We start from the raw sequence: 14,247 nt of genomic DNA, 5'->3' as shown, positions 1-14,247 counted from the left end.
TTCCTTTCTGCTCTAGCTTTGAATCTAATTTGCTGTTATTTTTCTAGTTCTTTAGGGTGTACAGTTAGATTTCTTATTTGAGGTCATTCTTCTTCTTAAATGTTAGCATTTACAATTATAATTTTTCCTCTTAGCACTACTTTTGCTCTACCCTATAAGTTTTGATATTTTTTGTTTTGTTTGTTCATCTAAACCTATTTTCTAATTTCCCTTGTGATTTCTTCTTTAACCCACTTCTAGTTTAGGAGTGGGTAGATTAAATTTCATGTATTTGTTAATTTTTCAGTTTTCCTTAGGTTGTTCATTTCTAGTCATTCTACCGTATTTAGAAAAGATACTTTGTATGCTTTCAGTTTTTTTCAGTTTTGTGAGACTTGTTTTATGGCCTAGCATATGGTCTCTCCAGAAAATGTTCCATGTGCACTTGAGAAGAATATATCATCTGTTGCTGTTGGATGGTGTGTTCTGTACACGAATGTTAGTTCTAATTGGTTTATATAATGTTGTTCTACTTTTTTATTTCCCTATTGATCTCCTGTGTGATTATTCTATTTATTGTTAAAAGTGAAGTATTGAGTCTCCGTCTATTGTCGTAGAACTCTATATTTCTCCCTTTAATTTTGTCAGTTTTGATTCATATATTTTGGGGCTCTGTTGTTGGTTGTATATAAGTTTATAAAACAATTGTTTATCTTCTTGCTGGATTGAGTCATTTATCAATATATTATATCCTTCTTTTTCTCTTGTAATATTTTTGTATCCAACGTCTATTTTTGTCTGACGATATTATAGCCATTTAATTGCTATTTACCTGGAAAGTCATTTTTCATTCTTTTAGTTTCAACTTCATAGTGTCTTGTATCTGAAGTGCATCTCTTGCAGAAAGCATATAGGTGGATACTTAGAAAACATCGTGGAGGGGCTGGCCCAGTGGCACAAGGTTAAGAGCTTGTGCTCTGCTGCAGCGGCCCGGGGTTCTGCAGTTCAGACCCTGGGTGCCTACAGTTGCCCTGCTTGTTGAGCCATGCTGTGGCTGCGTCCTATATATAGTAGAGGAAGATGGGCACAGATGTTAGCTCAGGGCTAGTCTTCCTCAGAAAAAAGAGGAGGATTGGCATCAGATGTTAGCTCAGGGCTGATCTTCCTCACACACACAAAAAAATCATGGGGCTGACCTACTGGTGTAGTGGTTAAGTTCACATGCTCCCCTTTGGCGACCCTGCGTTCATGGGTTCAGATCCCAAGGGTGGACCTACACACTACTCATCCAGCCATGCTGTGGAGGCACCATACGTAAACAGAGGGAGATGGGCAAAGAAGTTAGCTTAGGGACAATCTTCCTCAAGCAAAAAGAGGAAGATTGGCAACACTCATGTTAGCTCAGGGCTAATCCTCAGGGGGATAAATTTCAATCTGACAGTCTCTGTCTTTTAATTGGAGGGCTGAATTCATTTACATTTAAAGTAGTTACTGATAAGGAAGGATTTACTTCTACCATTTAGTGATTTTTTTTTCTGTATATTTTGTATGTTTTTATGTTCCTCAAGTCCTCCATTCTTTTTTATTTAGTTGAATTTTTTTAATGTACCATTTTGATCCTCTCTTCTTTTTTCTATATTTTTATTTTCTTAATGGTTACCTTCAAGATTACAATCAACTTCTTAACCCATATGAATAACAATGTATTCAATAGTATACAAAGACTCTGCTCCTATACATCTCTGTTCTTCTTCCTTAAAATTGTTGTTGCCATAGATTACATCTTTATACGTTTTGTGCTCATTAACAATTTATGATTTTTAAATGCACTGGCTTTTTAAATCAAATGGGAAAAAATCAGAGCTACAAGTTGATGTTTATATTTATGTAGTTACCTATACCAGTGACCTTTAATTTTCATGTGGCTTTGAATTACTTCTAGAATCTTTTTTGTTTCAGTCTGATGGACTCTCTTTAGCACTTTTTTGTAGGGCAGATTTACTGGTAATGAAGTCCCTCAATTTTATTTGTCTGGAATTATTTTAACTTCTCCTTCATTTTTCAAAACTGGCTTTGCTGGATATAGAGTTCCTGGTTCAGAAATTTAAATATATTTATTGCCCTCTGGCCTTCATGGTTTTTGAGGAGAAATCGTCTATTAATATCTATGACAACGTCTGTACATGATGAGACACTTCTCTGTTGCTGCTTTCAAAAGTCTGTCTTTGTCTTGAGTTTGGATAATTTGACTATGATGTGTTTTGACATGTATCTCTTTGTGTGTATCCTGCTTGGAGTTTTTTAGCTCTTTGGTTGTGTATATTCAAGTCTCTTATCAGATTTTGGAAGTTTTTGGCCATTATTTCTTCCTATCTCTTTTCCCTCTGTGTATATCAGTATACTTAATGGTATCTCACAGATCTCTGAGACTCTGTTCATTTTCTTCCCATTCTTTTTATTTCTGCTGTTCAGATTTGTAATTTCAATAGCCTTATCTTTAAGTTCATTGATTCTGTCTTCTGACTACTTAAACCTGCTCTTGAATTCTTCTAGTGATTTTTTATTTCAGTTATTCTACTTTTCAGCTTCAAAATATCTATCTGGTTCCATCTTTTTTTTGTGAGGAAGATCAGCCCTGAGCTAACATTCATGCCGATCTTCCTCTTTTTTTTGCTCATGAAGACTGGCTTTGGCTGACATCCGTGCCCATCTTCTTCTACTTTTTTTATATGTTGTGGATGCTGCCACAGCATGGCCTGACAAGCGATGCATTGGGGCGTGTCCGGGATCTGAACCCAGGCCACCAGCAGTGGAGCGCACACACTTAACCGCTATGCCATGGGGCTGGCCCCTATTTGGTTTCTTTTTTATAGGTTTTTGTTTTTATTCGTATTGTCATTTTGTTCTTATATCATTTTTCTGATTTCCTTTAGTTTTTGTCTAGTTGCTTTAGTTTATTAAGCATATTTAAGACAGTTTACTCAGTAGTTTTGACTAGTAATTACAAGGTTTGGGCTTCCTATATGCTGATTATTTCTGTCAAACATTTTTTTCCTTATGAGTGGGCCATATATTCCTTTCTTTGTGAACATTCTGTGTACTTTAATGTGATGTCTCTGGAGATCTGATTTTCCTTCTCAGGGATTACTGATTTTTGCTTGTGAACACTAAAATCATCCATTTGTAACTTTTTCAAACTATTGTTACAGCGTGTATTTCTTATTTTGTGTGGTCACTAAGTTTGCTGTTCCGTTATCTCCACAGTCAGCCAGTGACGTGACAAGGATTTTCTAAAATATCTGGTTTTGAAAAGGGAACAATGAAAATGTCCTGTCTCTTTAAATCTTCTGTTTGATGCCACCAAGGGACACCTCCATGGCAGAGAGGGCTAACACAAAGGCGAGGGTCTGCACAAGTCCCTCAGGGCACTGCCAGACCAACCAAAATGCACATCCTCACATTTTTGGAGTACAAAGCATTCTCATTTTTTCCCCTGGCTCCAGCCACCTGCTCCAGGAACGTAGGCTGTTATGCCCATACATGAGGTTGGATTAATGAATGAGGGCTGGTAGCTGATTTTCACACACTGCTTACTTACAAAGAATCAGTAGTTCCTTCCTTCATCAAGTACTTCCCTGATTGTTTTTAAGTACCTGATCACTTCACAAAATTCCAAAATAGTGAATTCCTTTCATTCAGTCCACTTTTATAGTTTTAGGGCTTACATTTAGGCATTTGACTCATTTTTAGAATTTTTGTATATAGTGAGGTGAAGATCCACCTACATTCTTTAGAATGTATATATCTGGTTTTCCTAGCACCACTTGTGGAAAAGTCTGTCTTTCCTCATTGAATGATCTTGGCACCCTTGTGAATATTATTTGACCATACATCTGAGAGTTTATTTCTGGACTTTCTATTCCGTTCCATTAGCTTATAAGTCTGCCTTTATGCTAGTACTAAACTGTGTTGATTTCTGTAGCTTTGTAGAAAGTTTTGAAATCAGAGAGTGTGAGTTTTCCCTCTTTATTGTTCTTTTTCAAGATTGTTTTGGTTATTCTGGGTCACTTGAGATTCCATATGAATTTCAGGATGAGTTTTTCTATTTCTGGAAAAAAATGTCATTGGCATTTTTGATAGAGATTGCTTTGAACCTGTAGATTGTTTTGGTAGTATTGACATCTTAAGAATATTAAATCTTCCAATCCAAAACATGTGATCTCTTTATATTTACTTATGTCCTATTTAATTTCTTTTAGTAATGTTTTCTAGTCTGCATACTGGAAAAAAGTATTTCTTGCGTTTCAGGAATAAATTCCATTTGTTCATACTGTATAACTATTGTGCAAGACTTCCACCTCTGTGGTTAAGTTAGTTTCTAGTATTTTATCCTTTTGATGCTAATGTGAATGAAATTGTTTTTGTAATTTTCATTTTAGATTGTTCATTTCCAGTGTAGAGAAATGCAACTGATTTTTATGTGTTGACTTTGTATCTTGCTATTATGCTCAATGCATTTGTTTGCTCTAACAATTCTTTTCTGGTATCTTTAGTGTTTTCTACATATAAGATTATATCATCTGTGAACAGACATAATTTTGTTCCTTTCCAACGTAGATGTCTTTTATTTCTTTTTCTTGCCTAATTGCTCTGGATAGAACTTCTTGTATTGTTGAATAAAAGCGGCAAAAGTGGGCACCTTTGTCTTACTTCTAAACTTAGAGGAAAACTTTGAGTCTTTCCCCATATAATATGATGTTTGCTGTGGGTTTTTCCTATAGGACTTTTTTATGTTGAGGTATTTTCCTTTCATCCTGGCTTTTGAGTATTTTTGTTGTGAAAGGGTATTGAATTTCATCAAATACGTTTTATGCATTAATTGAGATGATAGTGTGTTTTTGTTCCTCTTCATTCTGTTAATGTGGTGTATTATATTGATTGATTTTTATATGTTGAAGCATTCTTTCATTCTAGGAATAAATTCCACTTTGTCATGGTCTATAATTCTTTTAATATGCTGCTGATTTCAGTTTACTAGTATTTTATTGAGAATATTTACATCCATGCTGATAAGATATATTAGTCTGTAGATTTCTTCTAGTGTGTTTGTCTGTCTTTAGTATCTGGAATTCCTGCATTTTAGAATACCTGTTCAATAAAACACTGAGACCTGTGGGGCTAGGTAATGGGATTTCTATGTTTCACTTATAGTGGCTCAGTCTTTTTGGAAAGCTCCCTGCTGGGAATAATACTGAAAGTGTTCAAAATTTGGTGTCAGACATTAGTTGTGGACTCTGGGGAGACCCTTGGGGCAGGGGTGGGGGTTCCAAAATAGCAGAGGACGTTCTAGGATATCTGTCTCAGTGACTGTAAACCAACTGGTTTGGAAACATTTTAGTACTTTTAGTCTTGGCAGTGGTTCTCAACTTGGAGCAACTCTGTTTCTCATATACAGCAGGCCTTTGGCAATATGTACATGTAGTTTTTGTTGACACAGGTGTGGGTGGTGGTAGTGGTTCTATCGTCTATTGAGAAGTGGCCTGAAATGTTGCTAAACATCCTGTAATGCACAGGACAGTCCCCTTAAAACAAAGAATGTTCGAGCTGCAAATTTTACTAGTTCTGAGGTGGAAAAATCCTAAGTAAAGCCTTCCTGGGGTGTGGAGGGATAGAGGGAGTCTTAGAGAGCCAGGTTGGGACACATTTAACTGCTACTGCACAGGAGGGGGACCCATTGGGGGCTCCCAGTTGCCCTAAAATAGTGGCCCCTCTCATTGACAAAGTTGCTTCTCCTTGTATCAATGTTCCCTTGAAATTAATTAGGATCATCATAGCTAGAATGAAATTTATATGACCCCAGAAGGAAACATTTTTCCTTATTTGGTTCTCTAAACCTCTGACATGCCTCAGCTCTGGCAGTTTGGGCTGCTCTTTTCCTCATCTATCTATAGCTGCCAAGACAAAACAGTGACTCTAAACAGGCAGGGGCCCCAGGAAGCCTCTGCAACTATAGAAGCCCAGTGATTTGGCAAGGATTTTGGTCATAAGACCCTTGAGAAAATTTTCACCTCTAGTTGAAAGAATACAGTGGGGTCTTGCTATGGTGGTTGGTCCCCATGCAGCTAAGACAGGAGGGAATAAAGTGTTTCTAGGAGCTGCCAAATGAGCTAAGCAATATTCCTTTGTGGCAAGACTAGAGCCATGTTCTTTCTCACAGAGGATTTTTCCCAGAGAGAACCAAGAGTTTCTCACCAGGAAGTACAGTAATATAGTTTTTTTCTCTCTCTATGTGTCTTGTTTCAAGATTTTAACAAACACTTTTGGAACAAGCTTGATTTATTTAATTCTGTTGTATTTGTCTTGTTGCAAATTTTAAAATTTTACATGGCATAGAAAGGGAAGCATTGGAAATGATAGTTTTATTTTGAATGTTTAATGCAAAGAAAATTGAAGGGCAAAATAAATTTGGCAGTTTTACTATAACAACATCTTGTTTTATGAAGCATCATTAAATAGTACTGTGTTTTGATTAATTTTAGAAAGTTATTTAAAGTAATACATGAATGTGGTTAAAGTTAATTAGTCCTAAAAAGTATGAAAAACGATTCCTGCCTCTGTCCTTCTCCCCCATCAGTCCACTCCATATAGGAATCTACCCTATCGCAAATTTTTTTAATTTGATGTTTTCTAAATTTATAATAAAGTTTGAAACAGTGAGTCCATGAACACCCTCATATACCCTGACCTGGATTCACCTGTTAACATTTCTCCACATTTATTTTTCTTTTTCTTTTTTTCTGGATTATTTATACATAAATTTCAGATATCAGGATAATTTATCTCTAAATATTTCAGTGTACATCTTCTAAGAATAGTACTTCTAAAAATATATCCACCATGCCTTAATTACATAAAATTAACCCAAAATATCATCCAATATTCAGAACATATTCAAATTTAATGCTGAATTCTGTTAAGGTTTATGCATGACATTTGGTTGTTTTGCCTCTTTAGTCTTTTGTCTAGAACATCTCCCTGCATTTTTTTGGTTTGTTTTTCATGACATAGATTTTTGTTGCGTGTTTGTGAAAAGTTCAGGCCACCGTCTCACATTTTGAATTTGTCTGACTGCTTTCTCATGGTTCAATTTAGTTTAAGTAGTTTTTGGCAATGTTACGAGTAGATGGTGTCATAACATCAACTTATCTGACTTCCTTGATAATAGATTCCTTCACTTGATGAGAGCCTTTTTGTGTAAAGAGACCTTGTTCTTTTTGTACATAATGGAGTAATTCTTTGAGACAGTGTGACTTTTCTGTTTTCCAGGACCCATTTACCTAGCGGTTTTAGCATCCATTGATAATTTTTGTCATTGATAATTATTACTATCCATTAATAAGCATTGACCTAATTATTACATTGGGGTATTCAAATGCTGATATCCTAAGTCTATCCTGCTTCCTACAATTTATCAAGAGTTTCTCCCAGTTTTTTTTTTTGTGAAATTTTCTTTCAATATTTTGTAATCCAGATTGTCATTATTCTTTCTGTTTGGCATGTGGATCAAGGTCCCTTTTCTCTTATCCTCTTTCCTAAGGATGTTTCTGTGGCATGGAGAAGTATTTACTATATCCTCTAGTGTGATAAATGAGGAAACTAATGCAAGAAATAAATCATTTACTCTAGGTTTTTAAAAAGAAGTCAGAATTCTGCTTTGACAGTTTCACTAATGGGCATCCAGATGTAATTGACTTGTATAGTTTTATTTGTTTTAGGCTAGTTTTCTACTGGAATTAAATATGCATGCATAGAAGAAATTCAGTAAAATATACAGGTATTTAGAGCTGTGTTTTTTGCTCTTGTCTACAAGTGCTAAGGAATTTTTACTTTTAAATTATTTGCTTTGCCTACTTTTTAGGTAAAGAGAATCTAATCAAATTTACCTGCCACTTAAATTGTGTCAGATTCAATTTTTTTTGGTCATTGTGAAAGGGATGTTTTTATTTCTTTGTAATCTGTGTATAGCTACCTACACATTGTTTTAGTATATGGAGTAAGAAAGGGATCTAAGTTTTAAATTATGGATAAAGGGATACGCCCAGTACTGTTTATTAAACGCTATATAGGACTTTTGCTACTTGTTTTCTCTCTTCATATTTAATAAGAGTTTGAGTAATTTGGTTTTAATTAAATAAATGCTACTGTATTTATGTCTTTATTTTCTGATTTTTCTTATATTATCATTTTATATAAATGTAGAGAAACTTGTCATTTGAATAGCTATACAGTATTACAATTTGCTTCTCCATTCTCTTTTATTTGCATGTGAAAAGAAATGTAGTGGGCAGTATTTTGTAAACTTATTTGGCTCTGAAAATTTTTATTGCCAAAGAAGTTAGGCACATTTTCCTTCAAACTTTCCATTTACTTCAGAGAACATGATTTGGTAAAGCAGGTAGTCATTTAACTAATAAAAGAAAGAGTAAAAAAAGGCTGTTGTAGGCAGGTAGTAAGTCAGACATGAGCAGGGGAAGGGATAAAAGCTAACAAACCAAAAAAGAAGCCTCCTTGGATGGCACCTGTCAACACCCACAACATGCTGTTTTGTAGCCCAACATGCACATAGCTAGTTTCTACCTGCTGCGCCATGACTTCACCCTCATTATACTGAAATCATAATAAATTTACATTGCGGTTTTGACCCCTGTTGTGGGGGATAGAAGCCATGACAATCCACCAAGGACCATCCAAGGAGAAAAACTCCCCCTCCCGACGTGGACGAGGGGACAACAAGCCGATTGGGTAGGACCCCTTCAGACCCCTTCTTTTCCCCCTCTTCACAAATGAACAGACCTATGTAATCCACAAGCCACCCAAACCTCAGCACAGTCGCTCACCTTGAGCCTGCCCGCTCCCTCTCTTGGAGTGTACTTTTGCTTTGCTGATAAACTCCTGCTTAAAACTTTCTTGCTTGTGTTTGCTCACAAAGGCCTTTGTGAAGGTGAACAAGAATCTGGGAAATCCAGCCAGATTTAGCAGGAAATCCACCTGCTAACAAGGCTATCATGGATGATTGTGCAAGTGTGTACTGCATAATGCAGGGACACTATTTACATTGTAGTATTTGTGAAGTATGCTGCCTGAATTTGTACGATGTACAATCTAGATAGCCATATGTAAGTGACTCTAAATGGCTTTGTTTTTATAAGTTGAAAGACATAGAATATTGGAAGAAAAGGCAATGTACACATATGTCAGTGGTGAATGTCCAACCTCACTCTTTCAGTAAAATAGAAATAAAAACAGAACCAATTTTTCTTATGTTTAAATTTCCTTACACTTAAAATACTTATATTTGGAGGTCTGTGGCTTGCTCAAGTTTTCACATTGATTTTCTTAAACTCTTTTCTAATTGGCCTGTTTTTTTTTTTTTTTTTTTTTTTTTTTTTTAATTTTTTGTTTATTGCAGTAACATTGGTTTATAACATTGTAAAAATTTCAGGTGTACATCATTGTACTTCTATTTCTGCATGGACTACATCATGTTCACCACCAAAATACTAATTACAACCCATCACCACACACATGTACCCAATTATCCCTTTCACCCTCCTCCCTCCCCCCTTCCCCTCTGGTAACCACCAATCCAATCTCTGTCCCTATGTGTTTGTTTATTGTTGTTATTATCTACCATATGATCCAGCTATTCCACTGTTGGGTATTTATCCAAAGAACTTGAAAACACCAATTTGCAAAGGTACATGCACCCCTGTGTTCATTGCAGCCTTATTCACGATAGCCAAGACTTGGAAGCAACCTAAGTGCCCATCAAGGGACGAATGGATAAAGAAGCTGTGGTATATATACACAATGGAATACTACTCAGCCATAAGAAACGACGAAATCCAGCCATTTGTGACAACATGGATGGACATTGAGGGTATAATGCAAAGTGAAATAAGTCAGAGGGAGAAGGTCAAATACCGTATGATTTCCTTCATTAAGTAATTGGCCAGTCTTAAAATTTAAGAGTGTGTATTAGTCATTGTATGCTTATTGCTGCAGTAAACAACCTTGCAATTTAAGTGGTCCAATATAATAAAGATTGATATTTCTCTCCTGTCACATCCAGTGTGTGTGACAGCAGGTGTGGGCTCTGCACCACATTGTCATTCAAGGACCCAGGTCTTTGAATCTGGTGGCCTCTGCGTCAATCCTCTGTGACCATGGAGTCCTTCACTGGCTCCTCTGCCTCTGGCTGGCAGATGAGGAGAGAGTGTGAGGAAACGTGCTGGTGACCTGGGAGGGGCATCTGTGAACTCCACTCACACACTACCGGCCAGAGCTCACTCAGTTGCCCCACCCAACCAGGTGTGGAGGCGGGGAAATGTTGTCTCTGTGTACCCAGGTATAAAAAGGCACTGGGTTTTAGGGACAAGCATGGGTCAGGGATACCTGACCTCTTTTCTTTATTTTGTTTCTTTTCCAGGAAACTCTTGGCATCATCATGAAAAAGGATGTTCTGACACATATGGCTCAGATGGCAAACCAGGACCCTGAATCCATCCTGTTTAATTAGAATCAAAGGTGCAATTATTTTGAAAAAACACAAAGCTGGGTCACTTTAAAGGAAATAAACAAATGAAATGCTATTATCCAAGGGAATAATCATGTGCTGGGGACAGCAGAAACAAAGCTTTGTTTGATAGGAGGCGAAAAAGGATGAGCCTTTCCTTATTTAAATACACATCAATGAACAGTCATTTTGTAGCTTTAACCTCTTATGTGTTTAAACTGTGTTTCTTAATGAGTATATTAACTGCTAAGGGGACATGTGGATGAATGTAAATAATGTGGTTTGTAGAAGGACATGGAACACAAATGCTGAACAGTTTCCCCCACCAGCTCAAGGTTGATATTTGCAATTTAGGAACAGGCATGAAGCTTTGAGTCCAAACGGCAAAGGGGTGTCTGGGTATAAATATCCCTTTATATTAGTTCCTAAAGTTTTGCTGCTATGTTATTGAATCACATTTGCATTTATTTTGTTGAAAACAAATAAGAAATTAAATTTGAACAGAGGGAAAGTTGCAAATATGCCAGTGCTTATACTCATGACCATCCCATTTCTAGCTCCTGTTTTCAGCCTATTATTTTGCCCATTTATGAGTTTCTGAACCAATTTCAGGAGTACCCTCTATGGTGCATGTGAAGAATCACTTTTCTATATAAGTCCAGTGTCATGGGACTACATGATGACTCTTGGAGCATTTAGTGCTGCAGTGCATTTCCTCCCATACAAAGGCTTTCATCCTTATTTTTAGGATATACACACCTGATCGTTGATTTGCATCCCCATTTCATTTGCTTCTTTTTATCTATTGCTGTTGCCTGGGCATTCTTAAATATTGATCAGTCCAGCACTTTCCATGGGCTGTATCCTATATGTTGCTAGCTGGTCGTAAATGTGCTTCAATTTCCAAATAGTGTATACAAGAGTAAAAACAGGCTACCCAGTGTTACTACCTGTTATTCCTCTCAGATCTTATTAAAAACAGCTGCAGAGAGGGTGCATCATTTGAGTTTTCAGTGGGAACTCCTCCAAAGGGATTGCAAGATAAATATCAAATTGATTCTAAATGTCTTCCATCCTCTTCTTTGTGGGATGCAAAATGTCCAGCTTTAATGTAAAAGCATGAACTTCCTTACTACCAATCAAAGCACAGAAGGACAGAGTTAAATTGTAGACAGCCAGTTTGACCATTGGGCATCTTTGTATTGAATTTAATGATACATTTGTTCTTTTAGCCAGGACTTCTGGCTTTTCTTTGGGAAGGAATTAGCTATTTTTTAGGTCTACTGTGGAAAGTGTGAATACAAATTATCCCACTTGCTCATTTTTTAGTTTTTGTCCCTCTCTATTTATCATTGGATTTTGATGTATCAGTTAGGTTTGCATTTGGTTGTGAGTAAGAGAAAACCCGACAGACAGTGAAGAGGTGAATAAGAAACCTAGGGGTGGTACTATGGACTGTCTCTAATGTCACCAAGGATCCATACTCTTTTGATATTTTTTTTTCCCACCATCTTTACTCTTTGTCCTTTGTCTTATTGCCTTATCGTCACAAGATAGTTACTGAACCTGCAGGTATCATATCTACTTTCTGAGTGGAAGAAGGGAGGAAGAGGTGAGTAATGAGGAGCAATGTCTATATCAGGACAGCAAAGCTTTCCCAGAGATGCTAAGCTACGTCCATTGGCTAGAATTTGGTCATATGGTGCCACCTAGCTGCACATGAGTCTGAGAAGGAACATTTTTAGCTACGCATATTAGTCTCTGAATGAAATTTAGATTCTCTTAATAAGGAAAGGGGATTGGTCCTTGGGAGGGGAATATTGTCTGCTGTGTTGGATGCCATCATTGTGTCATTGTCCTTCCCGTCTTCTTTACTCTCTCTCTCTTGCTGAACTCCTCTGGACATTCTTCTTATAATCTTAAAGCCCCCCACTCCTTCTCCCAGATTTGGCATAGAACTCCTAATCAGAATCCATAATTCCTGGAGTCTTTGCCCCAATAAAAATTTTCATTTTGGCTAAAAAGTTAGCTACAAATGTGTTTCTATAAAACTTCTAGTTGATTGGAGAAAATATATGTTAAAAAAAGTCAGATCATGCTGACAGACTATGGAAAATTTGTTTCTGTAATTAATTGGTCCCTCAAGAATAGTGTAAAACTGCCACTTCCATGTGGAAATATCCTGTCAACAGTAACGAGTTTAATCTTTGGTCCTATAATTATAATGAAATTTGTTGTCTCTTTTCCAGCACATAAATATTGAGTAACAGATCCTAATATTAGTTGTTATTGGAATTTCCATGGAAAATGTGCAAGTGAAGCTGGATTCTCTGGACTTGAAATCCTAAAAAGTCTTAAAGGTTGCTTCATGTGTTTCCCCTCTTATTCCTGTAGGGCCTCCCAAAAGAGTATTAGTCATAAGCTGGATTTATATAACTCCCTTTTAGCTGCAACAGGGAACTTCAGAAGGGAACACAAACAGTGAGCATACAGCCAGAGGTTACTGAAACCACAGAATTGCCTCCGCCTCCAGCTGAGGCCATGGAAGGATAAGGGGACAGTTTACTCTGGGCCAACGTCACCAAGGGGAGTTGTGTCCTTCTCCCCAGTGCTTAGCGTAGAGATGTCTGTTGGGAGTGTTGGGGAACATGCTGCTGAGCTTTATTATACTTTCTTGTAAAAGTACTTGGGTAGGGATTCTGAACGTATTTGCTATATCCAGTTGTAGAACTTCATCCACTTTATCTGGGGCTCTGAAAGGCGAGATGAGTAGAACTGGGATGTGGAGGTGAAATAAACATTTCTAAAAATAATGTGTTTACTTTTCCAGGTTTTAGACATTTGTATAACTTCTCTGATTTTTTTCTGGATTAATGTAAAAAATTTAAATTTATTGTGAAAAAGAAGTTCTCTAATGAGGTATGTAATCCTATTTCTTGCTTTCTTTATTACTAAGGAAATGTGTTAAAGGACACCAATAAAGGATATATTAAAAATGAAATGCAAATTTCTTCTAAGCGCTTTTTAGCACATCCCCTGGGAAAGCACATATGTATGTGGCTTTTAAGGAAAAGTAAATGTACTAAAAGTAAACCATTCAATATTCAATGTTTACTATTGCTTACAACCAGACAACATTAGAATTCCCTATTCATTACTTCCAAAAGAACTTACAAAGGAGAAGAAATGTAAATAGATATAATTTTGGCCTAATAAGTTACAGAAGCTCAAAAATTTTCAGCAATTTATTTCACTTATGTGAGAATTATTTAATTTAAATTATCAACATATGCAAATTATGTTCACTATTCCTTATCAGATGCTGAGATGTAAAAGAGGAGAACCCTAAAGAAGAGAGGTATTGAATTACATAATTGGAATATTATGCCTAAAATTATGTATGTTTCACTTGGGCAGTGTTTCATCAGACTCAGCTTATAACCTTCAAAATGATTTACATAAGGGGAAGCCTATATATCTAACTTGAGGAACATTACAAGACTCCATCTTCACAGGCACAGTAATGGCTGTTTATTTGCTATCCAAGGTGTGCTAGGAATGAGCCTACGTGCAACTTTTATGAGATTTATTTGCATTTGTGTTGGAACAACCAAATAGCAATGTGGATTTTTTTTAAAGACGCTCTGTGTAAACTTATAAATGTTGGAACCTTATTCAAAGTTAAATGGTTG

The 14,247-nt window shown here is 36.5% G+C and overlaps 1 protein-coding gene across 1 annotated transcript in view; it reads left to right on the top strand.

Annotated features, from left to right (window-relative positions):
* The window catches only part of LOC147911646 (H(+)/Cl(-) exchange transporter 4-like), a 58,908-nt gene extending 48,350 nt beyond the window's left edge, over positions 1 to 10,558 (top strand). Inside the window, 1 exon segment of the mRNA XM_087427835.1 lies at positions 10,469 to 10,558. Within this exon segment, the coding sequence (XP_087283961.1) occupies positions 10,469 to 10,558 (90 nt within the window).
* Positions 10,559 to 14,247: the final 3,689 nt, after the last annotated feature.

Source organism: Ceratotherium simum, chromosome Y, assembly GCF_057802395.1.
Source record: "Ceratotherium simum simum isolate JZ-2026a chromosome Y, ASM5780239v1, whole genome shotgun sequence".
Taxonomy (NCBI): Eukaryota; Metazoa; Chordata; class Mammalia; order Perissodactyla; family Rhinocerotidae; genus Ceratotherium; species Ceratotherium simum.
This window is presented reverse-complemented; position numbering and strand designations above follow the sequence as displayed.